At 41.7% G+C, this 25,782-nt stretch overlaps 1 protein-coding gene across 9 annotated transcripts in view; it reads right to left on the bottom strand.

The window, feature by feature from the left end:
* Positions 1–25,782, bottom strand: part of NCOA1 (nuclear receptor coactivator 1) — a 266,512-nt gene that overhangs the window by 91,395 nt on the left and 149,335 nt on the right. For all 9 annotated transcript variants that reach the window (XM_062209051.1, XM_062209056.1, XM_062209057.1 and 6 more), the window contains 2 exons: positions 15,864–15,969; positions 5,291–5,457 (listed from right to left, as the gene is read on the bottom strand). In XM_062209051.1, the coding sequence (XP_062065035.1) occupies positions 5,291–5,457; positions 15,864–15,952 (256 nt within the window). In that variant the 5' untranslated portion in view covers positions 15,953–15,969. The remainder of the gene's footprint in view (positions 1–5,290; positions 5,458–15,863; positions 15,970–25,782) is intronic.

Raw genomic sequence — 25,782 nt, 5'->3', positions numbered from 1 at the left:
ACAGGTACTAAACCCCGGCACTCCAACACGGAACACGGCCATTTTAACTGGCATTTTAATCACTAGGACAGATGCTTGTCCCTTGTTACAGTTTCTAAATTTTGGGGCCCATGCTGTGGCGTAGCAGGTAAAACCACTGCCTGCAGTCTCCACTGCTCCGCTTTCGATATAGCTCCCTGCTAGTGCTCCTGGGAAAGGAGTGAAAGCCCAAGTCCTTGGCCCCTGCACTCATAGATGAGAGATTAGGAAGAAATTCCTGCTTCTGGCTTCAGATTAGCCCAGTTCCAGTCATTGAAGCCATTTGGGGAGTGAACCAATGGATGTTAGACCTTTCTGTCTCTCCACTCTTTCTGTAACTCTTTCAAATAAATAAATTCTTAAAAAAATTTTGCACATAGCATACAATTAATACACTTAAAGCAATAATTAGGTGGTTCTGGTAAGTTCAGAGTTGTACAAGTTCCAACACAATAAATTCTAGAACATTTTCATATCACCTCCCAAAATAAACTCCATTCCTATGAGCAGTCATTTCCCATTTTCCCAATCCCTCTAGCCTGAGACAACTACCAATTTTACTTTCTGTCTTTTTGATTTGCTGATGCTAAACAGTTCATACAAACAGGATAACACAGTATTTAGTCTTTTGTGACTGGTTTCTTTTGCTTAGCACTTTTTTTTTTAAAAGATTTATATTTATCTCAAAGTCCGCGTTACAGAAAGAGAGACACATTTCTACATCTGATGATTTACTCAGTGCTGGGCCAGGCTGAAGCCAGGAGCTTCATCTGGGTTTCCCATGTGGGTGGCAGGAGCCTAAGGACGTGGGCCATCTTCCACTGCTTTCCCAGGTGCATTAGCAGGGAGCTGGATCAGAAGTGGAGCAGCCAAGCCTTAAAGCGTTGCCTATATGGGATGCCAGAGCTGCAGACAGCAGCTTAACTTAGGTGTGCCATGCCACTGGCCCTGCCCATGCTTTCAAGGTTCATTCTTGTTGAAGTATTTATCAGTATTTTATTCCTTTTTATTGCTTAATAATATTCCATTATACAGGTATGCCTCATTTTATTTATCTATTAATCAGCTGATGGACATGTGAGTTGTTTCCACTTCTGGGCTGTTTCTGATGTTGCTGCAAACATTCACATACAAGTTTTTGTTTTTGTTTTTTTAATTAATTATTTTTTTATTTTTGACAGGCAGAATGGACAGTGAGAGAGAGACAGACAGAAAGGTCTTCCTTTTGCCGTTGGTTCACCCTCCAATGGCCGCCGCAGTAGGTGCGCTGCGGCCGGCGCACCGCGCTGATCCGATGGCAGGAGCCAGGTGTTTATCCTGGTCTCCCATGGGGTGCAGGGCCCAAGCACTTGGGCCATCCTCCACTGCACTCCCGGGCCACAGCAGAGAGCTGGCCTGGAAGAGGGGCAACCGGGACAGGATTGGTGCCCCGACCAGGACTAGAACCCGGTGTGCCGGCGCCGCAAGGTGGAGGATTAGCCTAGTGAGCCGCGGCGCCGGCCCCACATACAAGTTTTTGAGTGGACATGCTTTCAATCCTTACAGTATACACCAAGAGTGGGATTACTGGGTCATATGGTGTCTCTACACCTAATCTGAGAAACTGTCAGACTGTTTCCCAAAGTGGCGAAATACGTAACATTCCTATCATCTGGATATGAAGGCTCTAATTTCTCCCATCCTCACCAACATGTGTTATCTTTTTTATTATAGCCATTCTAGAGGGTATGTGGTGATAGCTCATTGTGGATTCGATTGCATTTCCCTGGCAGCTAATAATGCTGAGCATCTTTTTCATGTGTTTATTGGTCATTTGTATATCTTCTTTGGAGAAATGTCCACACAAAGCCTTAGCCATTTTTAATTGGGTTATTTATGTTGTTATGGTGTAGAAGTTTTTCATTTAATTTTAGGATACATTTCCTTCATCATTTCACATGCTCTATGACACTGAGATAGGAAAGTTGTTGAAATAAATTCTAAAAGCATAAACCACCAATTTCATGTAGATTAAATTTTACTGTGAGAAGCAAAATATTTAAAATGTTAGTGAAAACCTAGAGTAGTAATGGCCACGTGACAATTTCTGGGTCTTATCTATAAAAGAAAGGAGGTATGTCTTTCCGGTTTTTTCTTTCCCCTTCTTGTCAGCTGGGACATGGGTAAACAAGCCACGCTGACCACATGGATAACAATACTCTGGGAATGGCAGGGCAAAAAAGATGACAGAAGTCTGAAACTCTGATACCCACCTAGACTATCTTGGGAAAGCCACTGTACTTTGGATATGCTGCTATAGAAGCCAAGACCATATCCTAGTATAATCTATATTTCTCAGTAATATGCTTCGTTGCTACACCCTGTCCATGTTTTTCCCAATGGCAGACATAATCTTTTAACATACTATAATAAAAAGTAAGAAGTTAACTCATACCAATGTGTTACTTACATGTTTTCTTCTCATTCTCCTGATACAACAATTTTTAGAGCCATCAATACTTAGTATTTGTTACTATGCATAATACTGTATACAAATACTTCATAAATTAGGCAAGATGTGTGCTATAATTTGCATCTTTTCCTTATTTTTGATATTTTGAATTTTCTATTTAGTTTAGTTCATCCATAATCTCTCTTCCAGAGTTCATAAGTTCCTCTCCGTTTGATCAGTTATCAGATAATCTGGTTTGTTCATTTCTGTTTATTCACGGAAGTATTTCTCCAGGAGTCCTGTATTCACCTGCTCCAGGTGGGACCAGCTATATTTTTAGGTTGCTGTACAATTGTAATTCTGGGTCTCCTTTCTTTAAAGATTTGTTTTATTTGAAAGGCAGAGTGACAGAGGGAGCAGGGTTGGATATGGAGACGGTGAGGGAGGGAAGGAGGCAGATCGATTGTTCGGTGTTCCATCAGCTGGTTCATTCCCCAAATGGCCGCAACAGCCAGGTCTGAGCCAGCCAGAAGACAAGAGAAAAGAACTACATCAGGGTCTCATTTGGGTGGCAGGAGCACAAGTACTTGGGCTATCTTCTGCTGCCTTCCCAGGGGCGTAATCAGGAACTGTACTGGAAGCAGAGCAGCTGGGAATTGAACCCGCACTCAGATGTGGGATGCTGGCATTTCAAGGGTAGATTAACCTGCTCTGCCACAGGGCCACCCTCAACTCCCACAACAGGTCTCCTGTTATCTTTCTCTGTGTTCAGAGTCCATGGCTTCTCTGGGTTAAGATTCTATCCATGCCTTTCTTGGTTTACTACATAGGTTTGGATACATTTTAGAAAAAGGGACATTTTTGAGACTTCGAATTTCTGAAAATGTCTCCATTTTCCATTCATAACTTCATTTGGATGAACACAGAATTCTAGGGCCTAAAATTCTAGCTATTAGTGCTATTTAAAAATCGGAATCCATTCTGAAAGCAATCTAGTGTGTGAGGTCTGTTTTTTCTCAGTCTCTTGCTTTTCCCCTGTTGTTTGAAATGTCACTAAATTGTGCTTTGGTGTGCATATGTGTTTGTTTCTTTTTTCATTAACTGTGTCAGGTACTACATGAGTGCTTTCAATCTAGAAATCTTTTAGTTCTGGGGAAGTTCTTTTTTGTGTCATTCTTCTTATCAATTATTCCCTTCCATCTGGTATGTTCCTTTTTTCTGAGACTAATCATTTGTTACATCTGAACAAATCTTCTGAGTTTCTTATCTTTTCTCTGATTTTCCACTGCTTGTCTGCTTACTTTCTAAGGGATTTCTTCAAATTATCTTTTGTCCCTTTATTAAATATTCATTGAAAGCTGCTGTGGTGGACACAATGATAAGCAAAATGCTCACAGAGCTCTGATGGGGGCTGGCAGACAATATACAGAATATGTAACACATCCACTACAAAGACGGCGGTGGGGAACATAAGGAAGGCGTAAAGCGGTGTGTAGCTTTTGCTTTAAAATAAGGTGGCTAGGGGCAGTTTCATTAAGAAGTTGTATTTAACCAAAAACATGAAAGAGCTGAGAAGGTGAGTCACATGGCTATCTAGGGAAGACGGTTCCAGACAGAGGGAACAGGATGGCTGCTCAGAGGGAATGAGGAGGTGAAGAGGAGAAACAAAGAGGTAATATTTTTGCCAGCTATCTGTTACAAAGGTCTAAAGGTTATCTTTTCTTACAGACAAAATATCTTCCTCTCTGTCTCCGAGGAACTGTTCCTTTTAAGTTTTCTTCTGCTTCCTGCATTGTCTCTGCTTCCTCTTTTTTCTTGTTTGCTTTTGTATTTCAAGCTTTCCTCAAATATCTGGGTTTTTGTTCAGAAGTAGGGGCAGGTAAAGAGTTGACTGTTTTCATGAGGATCATCCCCAAATGTCTTTTCTCAGGCTGCTTTGATTCCCCAGAGGAATCCTTCATCTATGACTCAGACACACGAGCCCGGCAGTTAGTGTTTTGAGACCCATCAGGGAAGGGACCAGGTAACCTTATCCTGGCACCTGCCTTGGCAGGCATGCAGTGTGGGTTCTCCCATTTGTCAAGTCAGCTGTCACTACGTTATCCATGTTCAAGGTTTCAAAATCTGTGAATTAGGGCTGGCATTGTGGTGCAGCAGGTTAAGCTGCCTTCTGTAATGCTGCCATCACATATGGGCACTGGTTCAAGTCCTGGCTGCTCCACTTCTGATCCAGCTTCCTGCTATTGAGTCTGGGAAAGCAGTAGAAAATAGCTCAAGTTCCTGGTTCCCTGAATCTACCTGGGAGACCCAGAAAAAGCTCCTGGCTCCTGGCTTCGGCCTGACACAGCCCTGGCTGTTGTGGCCATTTGGGGAGTGCACCAGTGGATGGAAGACCTCACTCTGTCTCTCCCTCTCTCTCTATAACTCTGCCTTTCAAATATATAAAATAAATCTTTAAAATAAAAAAACCCAAAACTGCCTCCGAGTGTTTCCCGAGGGGAACGTCCCCTGTGTGGAGCGCAGGCCAGCACAAGCTTCCACATGCAGGTCAGAGATTCTCACCCTCCAGCTCCAGGCCACAGCCACAGGCCCCGCCCTACAGCGTGTGCTTCCTAACTCAATCCCCGAAAATACCACGTCCCATAATCTCTCAAGGCCACCAGTGTTCGTGTTAACTTAAGCCACTTCGTTACAAGAAGATTAAGCCTGTGAAACAAACAGCATCTAAACAAAAACATTCGTAAACAAATTATGAAGTTCGATACCATTTCAGGAAAAAGCAGAATCACTTATTACAAATGTCTTAATAACAAAGAACACAGCCACATATTTTTTATTTACCTTGCTCCATTCTCTTCATTAGCTGTATTTGATCGACTGTTTTCTTCAAAATTTTGCATTTGTCTGGTTTTACACTCAAGCTGTCAATGTCACTGATGTTGGCGGACAATAACTCAGCTAGTTCTTCTAAATATTTGTTTTCTTGCTCCCTGCGCCTCTTTTCAGTGCTGTTATACAAAGAAAATTGTGAGTGTACATTTATATCACAATATTCCCTTCTCTGATTAAGTATTTAATGTTTACACATTTAAAGAGATGCTTATTTTTTTATCTAGAATAAAACCAGACTTAGAAAGCAACTTAAATTCACATCTAAAAAAAGACATTACAAAATACCAAGTGCTAAAAACAATTCCAGCGAGCGACTGCTATAAGAGGTATTTACTTAATAAAATATATACTTTGAATATTTTCAAATAACCAATATTACTAGAAAGTAAAAGGAACCAGAGATTAAATATATTAGCTGCACTTGCAACAATTTACATTCTTAATAACTCCTTGAAAAAGAAACATGAATTTTCAAATTACTTCATTATAAATTAAATAGGGCAGACTACATTGAGTTCAAGTATGTTATAATTAAAAACCCAATAAATTCTTTTTTTTCAAAGATTTTTATTTATTTATTTGAGAGGTAGAGTTACAAACAGTCAGAGGGAGAGACGGAGAGAAAGCTTTTCCTTCCGCTGGTTCACCCCCTAAATAGACGCAACGGCTGGAGCTGCGCCGATCGGAAGCCAGGAGCCAGGAGCTTCCTCCAGGTCTCCCACATGGGTACAGGGGCTCAAGGACTTGGGCCATCCTCCACTGCTATCCCAGGCCACAGCAAAGAGCTGGATGGGAAGAGGAACAGCCGGGACTTGAACAGGTGCCCATATGAGATACCGGCACCGCAGGTGGAGGATTAACCTACAATGCCACGGCACCAGCCCCCCAATAAACTCTTAATATGATGAGACCATTAGTTGGTTCTCATAAAAAAGTACCCATCCAAAAGTAAAACTAAAATAATAATAAAAACTGGAGATAAGCATTACAGAACAATGTCTTTAATAGTAGCTGTATCACAAAAAATAGGAAAAATTGTCTACTTTCAAGTTCTCATCAATGTAATAAGCCAAATTTGATTTACTTTAAAGCAAAATAAGGAGAACGAGGGATAATAGCACAAACAGCTAGCGTTTTTTAATGTAAGCATACTAAATGTATTGAATAGTTTACTTTTGTTTTCTAAAAAACTTGGCTTACTTAGCCACATCATCAGGCAACTTCCTTATATAACACATACACAGACGGTGAAGTATTTTTTTGAACTTCTCCTATTATCGAACTAGCATATTAGGAAAGATTGGTCACAAGCAGTTCTATTTTACAAGCAGCATTCAAATTAGTTGGTTGCATTAAAAAGTGGAAGAAGAGGTAAGAAGAGAAAAAAACCAGTTGATTAAAAAGCTCTTAATTGGCAACATTTATTAATAAAAAAGATTTTAAAAGCAATGACATTTATACAAAAGCACAGTAAGCTGAAAGAGCAAAGTCAACTAATGAAATATATTTACCTACATAAATACTACAAAAATAGTTCATATTCTAAAACAAAACCAAATGTTACATGATTATAATCACACGTCCTGTCTTTATCCTTTAAATCTTTCATTGTTGAGGAATCATTCACATTTTGCTAGAAGAACTATCTCCTACAGCTTCCAAAGCAGCAAGATATCTGGACGAATTTTACACCAAGGTACTAGAGGGAGGCATGAGCAAAATGAGTTACATACTTTTTGATGAATACAAGGTTTTAGAGATTCTCAGCCCTGAAACCAGATAGTGTTTGCGGATAACTGATTTTTTTCTTAGAGCAACTGATACAAGACTTAATAGATTTGGTCTAAAGTAGGATCTGTTAAATATATGAGTGTAAATTTCAACATGAGTATACTGGAAAAGAACAATCTCTTTGAGGTTTATATGTGTTAACTTCAGCTTTAAAAAGTGGTATCTTGGGGCCAGCTTTGTGGAACAGTAGGTTAAACTGTCTTATGTGATGCCAACTTCCCATGTGGGCCCCATTTTAAATTAATAAATTTAATTAATTTTTACTTATTAAAATAATAAAATTTAATTTATTGTTGTAAAAATGAATTTTTGCATAAATACTGCCTTGTAGTGTTTTTATTTGTTTTACCAGTATATGCTGGCTTCCCCAAGCAGAATATGAACTCATTCATCATTAAAAGTATTTGTTAGACCACAGGGCTTTGCCAGCCTGTGTATAAAGCCTTTGAATGGAAACTGTATCAGTAACCGTTGGAGTGAGATATCTTGTATCTCTTTCCTGTTACCTCTTCTCAATTCCTTAATTCTTCTAGGAGGATGCGGATTAAAATGCCAGTCTTAAAATGATGGGTAGCTGTGCCTTATGCTCATTTAACATTTCCAAGTCAACCCAGCAAGTGCTTATTAAATGCCTACTATTCAGCCAGCACCATCTGCCTGACGTTATAAGGATAAAAGTGAAGTGAGAGACATGTTTTCTATCTTCAAGGAACTTACAAATCTGGTCATGCCACTCATTCTGCTTCTTAAATCTTTCTGGGCTCCTATTTTCTTGAAGATAAACAACCATAATTAAAGTGATAATAATAGATAACATGTGTTAAGCTAATAGTACACCTTAGGAACAATGCCAAGCATTTTACATAGACACATACCATCTTTTTTGATCCTCATAAAAATCAAGGAGGTAATTAATGTCATTATCCCCATTTACAGACACGGACAGTAGAGAGGTTAAGTTGCTGTTAAGTTACTTGTGCAGGGTTGCATGGCTAGTAAACAACTTCATCTCTTGCCTTCCGTTTCACATGTCTGGGTCAGCCAGACTGAACTACTTAGAGATTCCTTAACTTGATGACTCTGTCCTTTGTTTTAGACCCTGTCTAGCCCCCTTGGGCCTCATTCCTTTGTAATCAAAGCCTCTACTCTAACATCAATGGCTCTACTCCCGACCTGTGTGTATTGATGGTCCTCTCCCCTACTTAACGTATGTCTGTTCAGAATATTTTCTACAGACTAACCCCTCTACCAGCAAGAGTCGAGCGGCCTTTCTCCCAGCCGTGGTTGGGATCAGCTTCAAACCACATCCATCAAACAATCTTCACAAAGGACCAGAGACCCACTCTCATTTCCTCTCTTCTAGGAAATCCTCTCATTACTTGGTTAATGCCATTCTTAGGATTATTGGCTACTATTCTCACCCTGTCTTTTATACTACCTTGTCTGTTTAAGTGTTTACAGAAGGTAATAATGGAATGAATGAAAGCCTTCACCAACCAAGTGGTCAACCCAATACTGCTACAGAGATATACTCAGCTCCCCACCAAGGAAACAGCAACTTGAGACACTGCCCCACACCAGCAGAGACTAACTCATCATCTCATGTCAGCAGGAAGTAGCTCTAAAGACAGATCATTGTCCCGCCACCCCTCCTGGACTTTGGGGGCTGATGTAATCCCATACAACTCTTGCTTTATAAGAAACAAAAGGGGGGAATGTTAGTAAAATGGTACAATCTTAAAAAAAAAAAATTCATGGGGGTCCTGGGATGAATCTCCTGTGGATACTGAAGTATTCACACGAGAAGCTGACCTAGAGGAGGATTAATTAGCGTATCTGCAATATAAGTGGTAATAAAGTGGCTTAGCAAATACTTTGAAAGTGTGGTTGACCCCAAGTAATAAAGGAAGCCTTCCATTAAGGCAGAATTTGGCTTACCCACCTCTCCGAAGGAATTCACTTGTTTGAAGATATCTGCTATGATCTTCTTTACTAGGTTACTGGTTACTTTATTTTATGGTGATTTTTCCTAGTCTCAATCACAAGTCATTTACAGACAACTCACAAATTTGTTCTTTTTTGCTTCTTGCTTTCTCTTTCCTTTCTATCTGCTGTCCTGCTCATTCTATCATTTTTGCTTTTACGCCAAAACAACACTGGTCCCAAGATGCCATATTTATTAAAACAGAAATTTGTGTGTGTGTATATACCTCAGAGAGATGGCGCTTGCAAATATTTTTAAAGCAAATGCGAAGATAATTAGCTTTAAGAGAAAAAAAGTACATGGAACTTATTTTGAAAAGGCAGAGTACCAGAGGGAGAGAGAGAGGGTGAGCGGGAGGGGGAGGGCTTCCATCCACTGGTTCAGTCCCCCAAGGGACCACAACAGCCAGGTCAGGGCCAGGCTGAAGAGAGAGGCAGGAAACCCTTCCAGGTCTCCCACATGAGTAGTAGTGGCTCTGAAAACTCTAACCCAATATTCATCAAAGTGGTAAAATATTCAAATGAAAAGAGAATATATTGTTAGTAAGGATATAGAAAAAGAGGATCTTCAATGGAGTTAAGAGACAACTGGCAAAATGGGAGAAAATATTTGCAAACTATGCATCTGACAAAACATTAATATTCAGAATTCACAAGTAACTCAAAAAACACAATAAAACAACAAACAATACAGTTCAAAATGGGTAAAGGATCTGAATAGACATGAAGAGATACAAATGGCCAACAAATACATGAAAAATCTTATCACTATCTATCAAGGAAATGCAAATCAAAACCACGAGATACCATCTCACTCCAGTTTACACAGCTATTATTAAAAAGGAAAAAAAATAACAAATGCTATTAAAGAGGTGGGGAAAAAGGAACCTTTATATACGGTTAGTGAAAATGCAAATTAGTACAGCCATTATGAAAAACAATATGAAGGTCTCTCAAAAAACTAAAACTTGGGGCTGGGGTTGCAGGGTGGCAGGTAAAGCTTCTGCCTGCAAAGCCAGAATCCTTTATGGGCACCAGTCTGTGTGCCGACTGCTCTATTTCTGATCCAGCTTCCTGTGAATGGCCTGGGAAAAGTAGCAGAAAGCCGGCCAAGAACCTGGGCCCCTGTCACCCACATGGGAGACTCAGATGAAGCTCCTAGCTTCAGCTCACCCTGGCCATTGTGGTCAGTTGGGGAGTGACCAGCGGATGGAAAACCTCTTTCTCTATTTTTCCCTCTCCCTCTCCCTCTGTCTCTGTGACTCAAATAAACAAATCTTAAAAACAAATAAACAAAAACCAAAAAAACTAAAGCTAGATCTATCATACAACGCAGCTAATCCCATTTTGGGTATATATCCCAAAGGTATGAGATCAGCATACCAAAGGACTATTTGCACTTCCATGCTCATTGCAGCACAGCTCGGAATCAGGGCTGGGCACTTGGCCTAATGGTAAAGTCACTGATTGGAACATCTGCATTCCACATGGAGTTCCTGAATTTGAGTCCTACACTGACTCCAGCTCCCTGTTAATGTGCACCCTGGGAGGTAGCAAGAAATACGACAAGTATTCCCTGCCACCTACAAAGCATACCCGCAATAGGGTCCCTGGCTCTTGACTTTGGCCTGGCCCAGTGCCAGCCATTTTAAGCATTTGGGGAGTGAACTAGTGGTTGGGAGCTCTCTGTCTCTGACTTTCAAAGTAATAAAATAAAGAAGAATTTAAAAAAAATATTTTATCTACTTTAAAAAAGACATGGTATTGGCCGGCGCCGTGGCTCAACAGGCTAATCCTCCACCTTGCGGCGCCGGCACACCAGGTTCTAGTCCCGGTCGGGGCACCAATCCTGTCCCGGTTGCCCCTCTTCCAGGCCAGCTCTCTGCTGTGGCCAGGGAGTGCAGTGGAGGATGGCCCAAGTGCTTGGGCCCTGCACCCCATGGGAGACCAGGATAAGCACCTGGCTCCTGCCATCAGGAACAGCGCGGTGCGCTGGCCGCAGCGCACTACCGCAGCGGCCATTGGAGGGTGAACCAACGGCAAAAGGAAGACCTTTCTCTCTGTCTCTCTCTCACTGTCCACTCTGCCTGTCAAAAATAAAAAAAAAAAAAAAAAAAAAAGACATGGTATTGGCCGGTGCCGTGGCTTAACAGGCTAATCCTCTGCCTTGCGGTGCAGGCACACCGGGTTCTAGTCCCGGTTGGGGCGCCAGATTCTATCCTGGTTGCCCCTCTTCCAGGCCAGCTCTCTGCTATGGCCCAGGAGTGCAGTGGAGGATGGCCCAAGTCCTTGGGCCCTGCACCCCATGGGAGACCAGGAGAAGTACCTGGCTCCTGGCTCCTGGCTTTGGATCAGCGAGATGCGCTGGCCGCGGCGGCCATTGGAGGGTGAACCAACGGCAAAAAGGAAGACCTTTCTCTCTGTCTCTCTCTCACTATCCACTCTGCCTGTCCAAAAAAAAAAAAAAAGACATGGTATCAATCTAGATGTCCATTGATAGATGAAGGGATGAGGAAGATGTGGTACCAATATACAATGAAATACTATTCAGACAGTAAAAAGAATGAATACTGACATTTGCGGCAAAAATGACAGAACTAGAGAATACTATGGCAAGGAAAAATGTGCAGAAAGACAAATAATATATGTTCTTTCTCATATATGGAAGTTAAAAAAAACTCTAAATTTAGTGATCCCAATTACAGACTGAAGAGGGTAGGAGAAGTGGGATGGAGGGAGGTTGGATGACAGGTATCAAAACACAGTCACTTAGAACAAACAAATTCTGTTCTGCAGTAAGCAGGGTGACTAAAGTTCACAATAATGCATTATATACTGTGCAAAGAACTAGAAGAGTTGGTAGGCTCCAAACAAACAAACAGCAAGATAGGACATGGAAAAGCTAGTTCCCTGGTTTGATTGGCTTATACTGTGTGCATGTGTTGAGATACTTCCCTGGGGCCAGCACTGTGGAGCAATGGTTAAGGCCACTGCCTGCAGTGCCATATCCCATATGGGTGCCTGTCCTAGTCCCGGCTGCTCCACTTCTAAGCCAGCTCCCTGCTAATGTGCCTAGGAAGGTAGCTGAAGATGGCCAAAGTTCTTTGGCTCCTGCACCTGTGTGGGAGACCCAGAAGAAGCTCCTGGCTCCTGATTGGCCCACTTCAGCACTGTTGTAGCCATTTGGGGAGTAAGCTAGTGGGTGGAAGACCTCTTTTTCTCTCTTTCTCTCTCTGCCTCTCTGTAACTATGCTTTTCAAATAAACAAAATTATACTGTATCCCACAAAAATTATAAATATTACATGTCAATCAAAAATCGTAAAAAAGAATAAGAAAAGAGAAACTCTAAATGTAGGCCATTTGAAAAGCAATGTGGTGGCCAGTGCCGCGGCTCAATAGGCTAATCCTCCGTCTGCAGCACCGGCACCCTGGGTTCTAGTCCTGGTTGGGGCGCTGGATTCTGTCCTGGTTGCCCCTCTTCCAGGCCAGCTCTCTGCTGTGGCCTGGGAGTGCAGTGGAGGATGGCCCAAGTGCCTGGGCCCTGCACCCGCATGGGAGACCAGGAGAAGCACCTGGCTCCTGGCTTAGGATCAGCACGGTGCGCCGGCCGCAGCGGCCATTGGAGGGTGAACCAACGGCAAAAAGAAGACCTTTCTCTCTGTCTCTCTCTCTCTCACTGTCCCCTCTGCCTGTCAAAAAAAAAAAAAAAAAAAAAAAAAAGCAATGTGGTAATTTGATAGTTAATACAAAAATGTACATAAGAGAGAAGTTAAAAAAGTTCACGGAAATGAAATTAAAAGATAAGTTGGGGTGGGCATCTGACTGCTGGTTAAGACGTCTAAAGTTAGAATCCCGACGTTCCATACAGGATCTCCCGGATTGGAATCCCCGTGTGGCAGAGGCCTCCATCTTAGAATTAAACGTGTTTCTAACTGTTATGTATACAGTTGTGGCAGAGACCTTCTCAAGGTTAGAAGAAGAAAAAGGGAGGCACCTGTCCTGGGAATGAAATGTCGTTGTTTTCCGCTTCCCTATGAATGCTTCCACTGTAGTCCCTATCTACTTATATGTTACCATTTCAGGTTCTGCTCATTAGTTCAGAGCAATGATGTTAATCCTTGCCAGACAGCTTACAGCTTAGTATGCGTGTAAAAATAAATAAATAAAAATCTTCAGGGCCGGTGTGGCACAGTAGGTTAATCCTCTGCCTGCAGTGCCGGCATCCCATATGGGCACCAGTTCTAGTCCCGGCTGCTCCTCTTCCAATCCAGCTCTCTGCTATGGCCTGGGAAGTCACTGGAAGATGGCCCAAGTGCTTGGGCCTCTGCACCCGCATGGGAGAATAGGAAAAAGCTCTTGGCTTCTGGATCTGGCACAGCTCAACCCCATCTGTTGCAACAATCTGGGGAATGAACCAGCAGATGGAAGATCTCTCTATCTCTGTCTCGCCTTCTCTCCCTGTAGCTCTGCCTTTTGAATAAATAAAAAAGAAATCTTTTAAAAAATTTCTTCAAGGAGCCAGTGCTGTGATATAGCAGGTAAAGTCACCACATGCAGTGCCAGCATCCCATATGGGTGCCAGTTCAAGTCTCGGCTGCTCTGTTTCCTATCTAGCTCCCTGCTAATGTGCCTTAGAAAGCAGCAAAATCCTTGGGCCCCTGCACCTACATGGGAGGCCTGGAAGAAGCTCCTGGCTCCTGGCTCCTGGCTTCTGATTGGCCCAGCTCCAGCCATTGTGGCCATTTAGGGAGTAAAACAGAGGTTGGAAGATCTCTCTCTCTCTATGTAACTCTGATTTTCAAATAAATAAATAAAACCTAAAAAAAGGTCTTCAAATAAAAAAATTAATGTAAAACACAATAGTTTCATTTATTCTTAAATTTTCCTTTATATATGTGACTATATATAGAAATAAACAAGAATATTAATTTTGACAATACACATCTGGGCTGTACCTATATATGTTTTTAAAGATTTATTTATTTATTTGAAAGGCAGAGTTACAGAGAGGCAGAGGCAGAGAGAGAGAAACATCTTCCATCTGCTGGTTCATTCCCCAGATGGCCACAATGGCTAGAGCTTGGCCAATCCGAAGCCAGGAGCCAGGAGCTTCTTCCAGGTCTCCCACATGGGTGCAGTGGCCCAAGGACTTAGGCCATCTGCTACTGCTTTCCTAGGCCATAGCAGAGAGCTGGATCAGAAGTGGAACAGCCGGAACTCGAACTGGTGCCCATATTGGATGCTGGCACTGCAGGCAGTGGCTTTACCTGCTAAACCACCACACCGGCCCCCTGGGCTGTATCTTGATATCAACATCTCCTGCATCTGGACTCATGAGTACTAAGGATATTTTCCTTCTGTAATAATTTCCTGAGTTGAATAAATCATCACTTTTCATTTTCTAGACTGGAGACATAACATTCTGTTAAAATCTGGTGTTGTGGCACAAGGAGTTAAGCTACTGCCTATGACACCAGCTACTCTCATGAACACTGGTTCGATTCCTAGCTGTTCCACTTTGGATCCAGCTCTCTGCTAACATGCCTAGGAAAGCAGCGGAAGATGGTCTAAGTACTTTGGTTCCTGCCATCCCTGTAAGAAATCCAGCTGGGGGTTCCAGGCTCCTGGCTTTGGCCTGGCCTAACCTTAGCCATTGCAGCCATTTAGGGAGCAAAGCAGTAGATGGAAGATCTCTGTTTCTCCTTCCTCTCTGTAATTCCACCTTTTAAATAAGTAACTCACTCTTTTTAAAAAATTCTTTTAACTCATGTCAGAAGAATCTTTACCAGCTTTAGTCTCTAATCAGTGGTTGTAGGCTAAGAGTGCTTTGCTTTCCCTGCTACAAAAGGGCATTTGGTAATGTGTGGAGATGTTTCTGGTTACACAACTAAGGTGTCACTGGTGCACAGTGTGCAGCTGCAGGGATACTGCTACATAGCCTACAGTATACAGGACAGCCCCGTACATCAAGCAATTATCTGGCCCAAAATGTCAATAGGATCCAAAAATCTCGACTGTAGAAGATGAATGGAATAAAATCCCCACAAAGTTCCCTTCTATCTGGCATGTTAGGGTCTCCTTAGCAACAGGACTCTTTTAGCCTGTGAAAGGTGGCAATGTTCCTTATAACATAAATATTTAACTCCACAAAAAAATAACTTAAAACATTCTATTATTAAAATTGCACCAATACCATAATATTTAAGATAGCACTTAAATAGATTCATTCATTCATTTGACAAATGTGTACTGTGTCTTTACTATACCAAAGTCACAAACATCCTAGGAACCAGGGCCACAGTGGTGAACAAGAACAGACAAGAAACTTGATCAAGTGGCTACCTACAGTCTAGCGGAAAAAGCAGAGCTTCAGGAAGCAATCATGTAAACCAGTAAAAGCCTTCAATGATGAGTCAAAGCTATACAAAACACGTGAGACACACACATGCATGGGGAGATCTGACCTAATGCTTGTGGAAGGAAGAGAAGTCTCCCTTTGAGTAAACAGACTAAGCGGGCATCTAAAGGATGCATAGGTGTTAACTACAGGAAATCAATGGGCACCAATCTGGACTCAGGGAGAAGCATGCGCAAAGACCCTGGGGGAGAAAGAGAACATGCAGAATACCAGGACTCAGAGAAGTGTCATTCAGCTTGAAGAAGATGAAACAGAAGTTCTGAAGGGGCTCTGAAAACCACAAAACAACTTTGCCAGGAACAGACTGAGAAGGAAAGACGGCTCCTACCTGGATGCCAGTGTGTCACATGGCGATCCCTTCCTCTTATGCGAGTCAGGGTTAGCTGGGTCGGACGAACTGTCCCCAAGGCCACTCATGTTGAAAAGTTTCACACCTAAAAACAAAGGACAATTAAATAAGAAATCTCCCCTATGCCCTTTCCAACCAAATAAGGGACTGGGAAATCCCCTCTGTTTTTAAACATAGCCAAATGACCAACATTGCAGTGTCTTAATAAATAGACAATTACAACCATCATAAAAGCATCAGCATCAATACCAAAGCACAGGAGCTATTGGATTTTGAACTGTACTTTTTTTTTTTTTAAGAAAACTTTCATTTAATAAATATAAATTTCGAAAGTACAACTTCTGGGTTATAGCAGTTTTCCTCCCCATTGAACCGTACTTTCACTTTGAATTCTATACTCTTAACTTTGTGTTTATGTAGTCAGGCAAAAAGATCAACTGTTTAGTTACAGAGAAGACAAAGTCACGTCCCCCAGGTTGCCCACCAGGACTCTCACATGTGCTAGTTAGTGACTGCCGTGCAGATCCCTTCTGGTCTAGCTCTCACCAACCACTACTTCTGGAGAATCTCCAAGGAGACTCAGAATCCACCCCTGGCCTTAAAGTCACCACTCCAGTACGGATTTCATTAGCGCAAAACAACATGGCTCACCATTCTTCTACTCTATCTACCCTCACAAAAGCAACAGAAATCCTATTTAAATGGGGGTGTGTGTGTGTGTGTGTGGTGGTGGACACTGTTTTTCCTTAAATTCTAAATTATTAAACCACCACAGTACTATATACTAGCAGCCACACCAGGAAAGTTCATTATAAGGAACACTGAAATCTGTGAGAACCTCTTAAATGGCTTCAGTTAACAGGTCTGAGTAAATGTTTTCTCTTTAGTCCTTATTTTATCACCTTTTCCTGGAGAACAAAGACTGTCATATCCTGTTCAGTGTACAAATAATCCCTAAAAATGCATATGAATTTATTATTTCATGCAATCAAAAAGGCATATTTCCAATTTTTCCATATAAATTCAGTTTATGAAAATTTCTATTAGGATTATAATCTTGCAATTAATTTTTATTCTTCTTTATAGTACTCTTCATTTCTAACTTGTATCCATTTTCTGTTGATTCTTCCATAACAATGATTCTAATTAATTAATTTTATTTTAGAGGCAGAGAGAGAGCGAGCAAGCATGCACACATTATATCTGCTGGCTCGCACCTCAGATCTCCCCAACAGCTGGGGCTAGGTCAGGCAGAAGCCAGGAGCCAGTAACTCAATCTGGGTCTCCCACGTGAATGGCAGGGTCCCAACTACTTGAGCCATCAGCTGCTACTTCCTGGAATGTGCATTAGCAGGAAGCTAGAATAAGGAAAGAGCTAGGACTTGAATCTAGGTTCTCTGATAGAGGATGTCGGTGATCCAAGTAGTGGCTTCACCATACGCTAAACACCCACACCTATTAACGAGAGATTTTCCGTGGTTTCCTCCTTCTTCATTCCCTGATACAGTAATGATCCTAGTTTGGAACCAAATACCTAATTCTATATTAACGCATGTTCCTTTTTGCCTTGCTTCTTAATTCACATTCTAATTTGTCCTTTAAACAGCAGCAAAAGCATTTCTGCTCAAAAGTCATTTTCAAAATATCACTTCCCTGACGAACAATCAACTAGATCCTCCACAGAGTCAAGACAGTCAAAAGCATGGGCTTTTGACAGCGCATGACAAGAGCCTCAGGTGATCTCTGACGTCAAAAATAAGAGTGTCGATTGTTAAATCAACAACAGGAGTCACTGTGCACTTGCTCCCCATGTAGGACCTCTGTCCTTAATTGTTGTACTATGAGAATTAACGATAAAACAAGTCTTCAAACTTTGTTTACTTTGTGTGTCTGTGTGAGTGCAAACTGTTGAAATCTTTACATAGTATAGAGTTGATCTTCTGTATATAAAGATAATTAAAAATGAATCTTAGCCGGCGCCGCGGCTCTCTAGGCTAATCCTCCGCCTTGCGGCGCCAGCACACTGGGTTCTAGTCCCGGTCGGGGCACCGGATTCTGTCCCGGTTGCCCCTCTTCCAGGCCAGCTCTCTGCTATGGCCTGGGAAGGCAGTGGAGGATGGCCCAAGTGCTTGGGTCCTGCACCCCATAGGAGACCAGGAGAAGCCCCTGGCTCCTGCCATCGGATCAGCGCGGTGCGCCGGCCGCAGCGCGCCAACCGCGGCGGCCATTGGAGGGTGAACCAACGGCAAAAAGGAAGACCTTTCTCTCTATCTCTCTCTCTCACTGTCCACTCTCCTGTCAAAAAAAAAGAAAAGAAGAAAAAATGAATCTTAATGAAGAATGGGATGGGAGAGGGAGTAGGAGATGGGATGGTTTGCGGGTGGGAGGGTGGTTATGTGGGGAAGAAATGCTATAATCCAAAAGTTGTACTTTTGAAATTTATATTTATTAAATAAAAGTTTGCTATATAAAAAAAAATAGAGATACCTGCACCACCAAAAAAAAAAAAAAAAAGCTGCTGAAAACATATTTCAATTCACCAGGTAATTATAATTTATAATGTTTTAAAAGTAATTACAATGAATGCCTTCTTATTTGACCTAAAAAAAAAAAAAAAAAAAAAAAAAACACCATGGGCTTGGGGTCAGTGTTGTGGTCCAGTGGAATAAGCTGAGAGCAGGTTTGATTCCCAGTTGCTTGACTTCCACTCCAACTTCCTGCTAATGTGCCAGGGAAGGCATTGGAAGATGACAAGTACTTGGGCCCCTGCCACCCACATGGGAGATCAGGATGGAGTTCCTGGCTCCTGGATTCGGCCTGGCCCAGATCCTTCTGTTGTGGCCATTTGGGTAATAAATCAGCAGATGGAAGAATTCTGTCATTCTTCCTTTCAAATAAATAAAATCTTAAAAGCAAAACAAACAAACATAGAAGCATGGGTTTTGGGACCAGAAAGACCTTGGTCAAAGTCCTGCCTTTTTTTTTTTTTTTTTTTTTTTAAAGACAAATTTATTTATTTGAAAGGCAGAGAGAGAGAGTAAGACGTGGGGGGTGGGGGGAGAGAGGATCAATCTTTCACTTACTGATTAACCCCCAAATGCCCACAACCGGAGCACAGAACTTCAAGTAAGTCTCCCATGTGGGCGGCGGGGACTTTAAGTACTTAGGCCATGACCACCGCCTTCCCAGGTGCATTAGGAGAAAGACGGATTGCTAGTGGAGTAGCCAGGAATTGAACCAGCACGCCTGTATGGAATGCAGGTGACTCAGTGACAGCTTAACAATAGCTGCCTTAAGTCCTACTTTAAACACCACCTGCCTGGCCTTGGTCAAAGTACCTAATCTTTCTTTAAACCTATTTTTCGTCATTTTTTTTTTTTTTTGGTCTCAGTTGAGATACTGGAGCTATTCTGTGCTCTTCTCTCACACCCCACATGTAGGAAAATACCAGAATCTGTCCATTTTTAACTCCTAAACATTAAAAAAAAAAACAAAAACAAAAACCTATCACTCCTTCATATACTCCTTTACCCCAGTTCAGGTTCTCATTATTTCTTGCTGAACTTCTAAGATCATTTTCCAAATAGTTTCTCTGTTTCCCATCTTGTCCTCCTTAAATCCATCACTGCAGAATCACAGTGTAGGTCACCAAATGTATGTCTAAGCACGGTACTCTCTTGCTTAAAGCCCTTCCGCAGCTCCTCATTACTCATAAGACAATGTCCAAACTCCTTAATATAAATGTACAAAGCCTGCATCAGCTTTCACTGATTATGTAAGGCTATTTTACAGTTTGATGAATGAGGGACCAGGTGTTGATACAATCAAATGTGTGCAAATTTTATATTTGATATATTAAATAAATAGTATATATAAAATATGTTATGTGTCATATACCATCTGCACATAAAAACACAGAGGTTACATAGATTAACTTTGGTTTCTACTTCAAGTAAAAACCTTAAATATAAAATCTTTGGCATTATCCCATGATGTTTGAGCAAAGGTGAACATTAGACAAAAAATGTCTAATTGTCCTCAGTGCGGGGAGCAGCCTAATTTCAGTTAGCAGCAAATACTTACTGAGCTCCTACTGTACGCCAACACTGCCCTAGGTACTGGGGATACAGCTGTGAGTAACACGACAATCACTGTCCTCACAGGGTTTCATTGTGTTATGAGGGAGACAAAGCAACTGTTGAGGAACAGGTTTTTGTTTTTGTCTTCTCCCATAGTATTTGTTGAACTCTGTGCTTAGTGTCAGGTTAATCGTATGTGTATAAAGTTAACGGAAAATAGATCTTAGTAAAAAATAAGAATGGGAATAGGAGAGGGAGGAGGTAGAAAGGTGGGAGTGCGGGAGGAGGGGTGGGTAGGGTGGGAAGAATCACTGTGTTCCTAAATTTGTATTTACAAAATGCATGCAGTTTGTATACCTTAAAGAAAACAAAAAAAACAAACAAACAAACAAAAAAAAACCGAGGCAGAAAACAATCAGTAAAACTAAAACTGAGTTACATGGTTTACTAGGCGGTGATTGATGCCCCTAAGAGGAGGTGGAAACAGAGGCTTCTTGCGTGGAAGGGGAGGGGTAGAAGGAGGGCAGTTAGGAAAGCTTCATGGACAAGGCTTCAGGACGGTGAAGCAGACAGCCATGCCAATGATATGTGGGAGGAAGGGAGCCCCTGCAGGGGTAAGGGACAGAGCCTGGAGGCAGAAGCACAACTGCTTGTTGAGAAACATGAAAGAGGTGAGTGTAGCTAGAACTGGGGAATGGAGAGCAGGAGAAGAGGTCAGAGAGATGAGAAGCTACATCATGGAAGGACGTAAAATGATTTTAAGAACTAATTCTGAAAGAATTAGGCAATCACTGGAGGGCTAAGAACAGAGAAATGATAGACTATGACTTTCATTCTAACACTTCTCTATGAAGGATAGTATAATATTTCTCAACTCAGTAATTTGGTATCTGAGAGCCCAATTGTCTAATGGATATTTCCATTTGGATATTCACTGCCACCTCAAATTGAACATGTGTAAAAACATGATAGCCTGATAAGTTTCAGATTTCTACTAATGATAAATGATATCAATTGGATTATGGATTAATATCATAAAAAAGCTTTGTTAAACCTCTCATGGATGGAGAGGAAGGGACCTACTTCTATGATAAGGTAAATATAAAGACTTCTGTAGAACTTGCAAAATTTACAATTTAAAGTGAACAGCCCCAAAACCAGGCAATATGCCAGATTTGCAGCAATGACCACCACCCACAACAAAAAGAAAGATTTCCAAAGACCTGATAACCATTTGTTGGCATCCATTCTCAAACAAAAACACAAAATAGAAACAATCAGCTAAGTGACATATTACTGTAACTAACAACACAGATACCCTCTTTTCCTGTGGGGACTCAGAGAAGCATAAATAAAATTAATCAAATAGCACAGAAGCCACTTAATTTTATTTTCACATAGAAGTTAAATGTAAATATTTCAACTTTACTAATGCAAAGTGAGATTATGCAATATGTTGATGAGAAGAAGAATGAACTCTAAAGTAGAAACAAACGACAGAAGATAAGCATGGAAAATAAAAGATAGAACTTTAGAGTTTATCCAAATCCAGAACCTACTTTAAGCTCCTGCACTTGTTTCCTTGGCCACCCATCTTTTCTGTCTCCAATGACATTTTCTTATATTCATGTAAGAATGTATCCATCTGGGATTCTACTGATCCTCAAAATACTCCCAGGCATATCTTTGTCTCTTCTTCTAGGCTGTGAACTCACAGCCATTACTAGACTTTTTTATTGTATATCTAACATAATGTTTAAATTATATAGAAGCTAAATAAGGGATGCATTCAAATGATTAATAAACTACCTTCCAAATACATTTAAGATTTTTTAAAGGATTTCTTTTGATGATTAATTCTTTTGAATAATTTAGAAACTTGAACCTCCTTTTTTTTTTTTATAATCTTAAAGATTTTAAAATTTATTTGAAAGTCAGAGTTATACAGAGAGAGGGAGAGACCTTGAGAAAGAGAGATTCTCCAACTGATGGTTCACTCCCTAGATGGCTGCAACGGCTGGAGCTGGGCCAAGTTGAAGCCAGGAGCCAGGGGCTTCTTCTGGGTCTTCCACATGAGTGGCAAGGGTCCAAGAATTTGGGCCATCATCTGTTGCTTTCCCAAGCCATTAACAGGGAGCCAGATCAGAAGTGGAGCAGCTGGGACATGAACCAGTACCCAAACTGCCACAGTGCCAACAACAGCTTTCTTGAAATTCTTATTCCTCTGCTTTCAAAAAGTAGGTTGGGGGGATATCTTCTTGTTCTAGAAATTGGAGAGTATCTCTTATAATTTTCAATAGATCAAGCTCTACTATTTTGGAGAAACAATTTTCATTGTATTACAATACTGTGGAAACACAAAGTCGCACTGCAATTATGCAATCTAAATAATATAATTTTACAATGGGTCATTTGGAGCAATAAATAAATCTGCATCTTAACAAGATTACCATGCCTTGTTATCTTTGGACTACTAGCTGGAGTTCACCGATGCTAAATTTATCTGAGATTCTAGGGCTGCAGATACACGGACAACACTTCAACAGCAGCCAGCCAGGATGGCTACCTAAGTCAGAACAAAGTCAGAATTGAGAGCCGCCAACTATTTGTCCTCAGTGTGATTCTAGTATTGACTACTCTCTAGTTTAACATAAAACACAGATATGGTAACACAAAACCTCAGGTGAAGAAAAGCTATTATAGCTGTTGTATTTACTAGGAATAGCTTTATATTTGGCAGTTAGGGTACTTAAATAAGGGTTATCAAGGAAAGAAACCAATTTGTATATCACCTTTTAAAAAAAGGTACAGTTTCTGAGTCAAAGTACCCTGTTGACTTAAAGAGAGTTGCTAAATGATGTCAAGCTCACGCAATCTCCAGAGAAGTTTCAGGAACTAGAAATCTCATCTATCTCTGTTCAAACACATCAGATCACAGCAAGTAGGTGGAAGCTGAAGAAACAGGACAGTGCTTTACAATTCAGTGGAGTTAAATATTCCTACATGAGAAATCTGTCATTCATCTCTCAGATTTAGCTGAGAAAGGCATAATTTAAAAAATCAGTATTGAGCTGGTGCCGCGGCTCACTAGGCTAATCCTCCACCTGTGGCACCCGGGTTCTAGTACCGCTAGGGGCGCCGGTTCTGGCCCAGTTGCTCCTCTTCCAGGCCAGCTCTCTGCTATGGCCTGGTAGTGCAGTGGAGGATGGCCCAAGTGCTTGGGCCCTGCACCCGCTTGGGAGACCAGGAGGAAGCACCTGGCTCCTGGCTTCGGATCAGTGCAGCGCGCCGCCCATAGCAGCCATTTGAGGGGTGAACCAACGGCAAAAGGAAGACCTTTCTCTCTCTCTCTCTAACTCTGCCTGTCAAAAAAAAAAAAAAAAAAATCAGTATTACTTAATAACAACTCTAATAACCAATCTTAAAATAAAAGGATATTAGTAAAGAGAGGCATCTACATGATGAGAGGGACACTCTTAAAAGTTAAACTTCCCCAAATTGATAGGCGTATGAAGAATAAAAATCATGATAAATAACAGCTCCTACACTGAGCAATTTATATAGAAACTTTTCTCAAACTTGAGTCCTTTAACACCTTGGGTTCTCTAAAAGAAATTTTCAATTTTGTCTTTTCATTTTAATGGGAACTGAAATCTTTTTCAGGTGGTAAGAAAGGATAAGGATTTAAGTATTTTCATTATCCTTTTAATGTCTGAATACTATTCCATAATTTGGAGATACCAAATTTTGCTCATTAACTCCTAAAGCTAATGGAAACTTAGGGGCCGGCGCCGTGGCTTAACAGGCTAATTCTCCGCCTTGCGGTGCCGGCACACCGGGTTCTAGTCCCGGTTGGGGCGCCAGATTCTATCCTGGTTGTCCCTCTTCCAGGCCAGCTCTCTGCTATGGCCCGGGAGTGCAGTGGAGGATGGCCCATGTCCTTGGGCCCTGCACCCTCATGGGAGACCAGGAGAAGCACCTGGCTCCTGGCTTCGGATCAGCGCGGTGCGCTGGCCGCAGCGGCCATTGGAGGGTGAACCAACGGCAAAAAGGAAGACCTTCCTCTCTGTCTCTCTCTCTCACTATCCACTCTGCCTGTCAAAAAAAAAAAAGGAAACTTAGGGTGTTTCCACTTTTGGGGTATTGTCAGCAATGTTGTTATGAACATTTATATACAAGGTTTTTATTTTTTTTTTAAATTTTGACAGATAGTTAGTGAGAGAGAGAGAAAGAGAAAGAGAGAAAGGTCTACCTTTCGTTGGTTCACTCCCCAAATGGCTGCCACAGCCGGAGCTGCGCCGATCCGAAGCCAGGAGCCAGGTGCCTCTTCTGGTCTCCCATGCAGGTGCAGGGGCTCAAGCTCTTGAACCATCCTCCACTGCTTTCCTGGATCACAGCAGAGAGCTGGGCTGGAAGAGGAGCAGCCGGGACTAGAACCTGGCGCCCATATGGGATGCCGGCACCATAGGCGGAGAATTAACCAAGTGAGCCATGGCACCAGCCCCTATATACAAGGTTTTATGTGAACCTGTTTCCACTCACCTGGTTCTAAAGAGGAGGTTGAACTGTTGGGTTACATGGTAACCTGGACTTTTTGAGAAACTAAACTTTTCCACAGTGGCCAAACTATCTTAAATTCCCACCAGCAATGTATGAGGATTCCAGTTTTCCACATTTTAACTACAAGTAGCAGGCAGGCGCGTGGCTCACTTGGCTAATCCTCTGCCTGCGGCGCCAGCACCCCACGTTCTAGTCCCGGTTGGGGTGCTGGATTCTGTCCCGTTTGCTCCTCTTCCAGTCCAGCTCTCTGCTGTGGCCCGGGAAGGCAGTGGAGGATGGCCAAGAACTCCAACTGGGTCCACGTGGGTGGCAGGGACCCAAGTACTTGGGCCATCTTCTTTTGCCTTCCCTGGCACGTTAGTAGGCAGCAGATCAGAAATGGAGCACTCAGACTCCAACTGGCACTCCAATATGAGATGCTGGTGTAGCAGGCAGCAGCTTAACCTTCTGTGCCACAACGCCACCCCTTAAAATTTTTTATTTATCTGAGAGGCAAACAGGGAAAGGCATGTATAGACAGAGAAACAGAAAAAACAAGCTCTCCATCACTGGCTTACTTCACAAATGCTCACAAAAGCTGGGATTAGGCTTGGCCAAAGATAGCTGGGGAAATCAATCCAGTTTTCCCCACATTAGGGGCAGGGACCCAATTACCTGAACCATCACTGCTGCTCCCTACAGTCGACATTAGCAGGAAGCTGGAGTCAGGAACAGGAGGTAATACTGATCCCAGGTACTTGGATATGGGATGCAGACATTTTAAGCAGCATCTTAACTGCTAGGCTTAATGCCTGCTATCTTTGCTCATTTATTTTCTTTTTATTCTACCTTTGCTCATTTAAAAAAATAAATTGCATTGTGTATATTTAACATCCCCAACATGAGGTTATAAGATATACACATACACATACATACACACTTATATGAACAGTTATGATAGTGAAACAAAATATACATCACCTTCTATACATCATATATACATACAGTATACATCATGACTACTCCTTTTTTTTTTCTACTGCAGTAAGAACAGGTATCATCCACTCATTTAACAAAAGTCCTGAATACAATGCACTATTATTAACTACAGTCCTTATGTTGTAATTAGATCTTTAATAAATTGTTTTTAAAACTGAAACAAAAATTGTACACACATGAGTACAATTTTTGTTTCAGTTTTAAAAACAATTTTTTGAAACCGTGCAGCGGGAGGTGTTTAATGGGGCGGGGTCTTCCGAGGTCACGAGGTGCCCTCCCTT

This window comes from Lepus europaeus, chromosome 13, assembly GCF_033115175.1.
Source record: "Lepus europaeus isolate LE1 chromosome 13, mLepTim1.pri, whole genome shotgun sequence".
NCBI lineage: Eukaryota > Metazoa > Chordata > Mammalia > Lagomorpha > Leporidae > Lepus > Lepus europaeus.
This window is presented reverse-complemented; position numbering and strand designations above follow the sequence as displayed.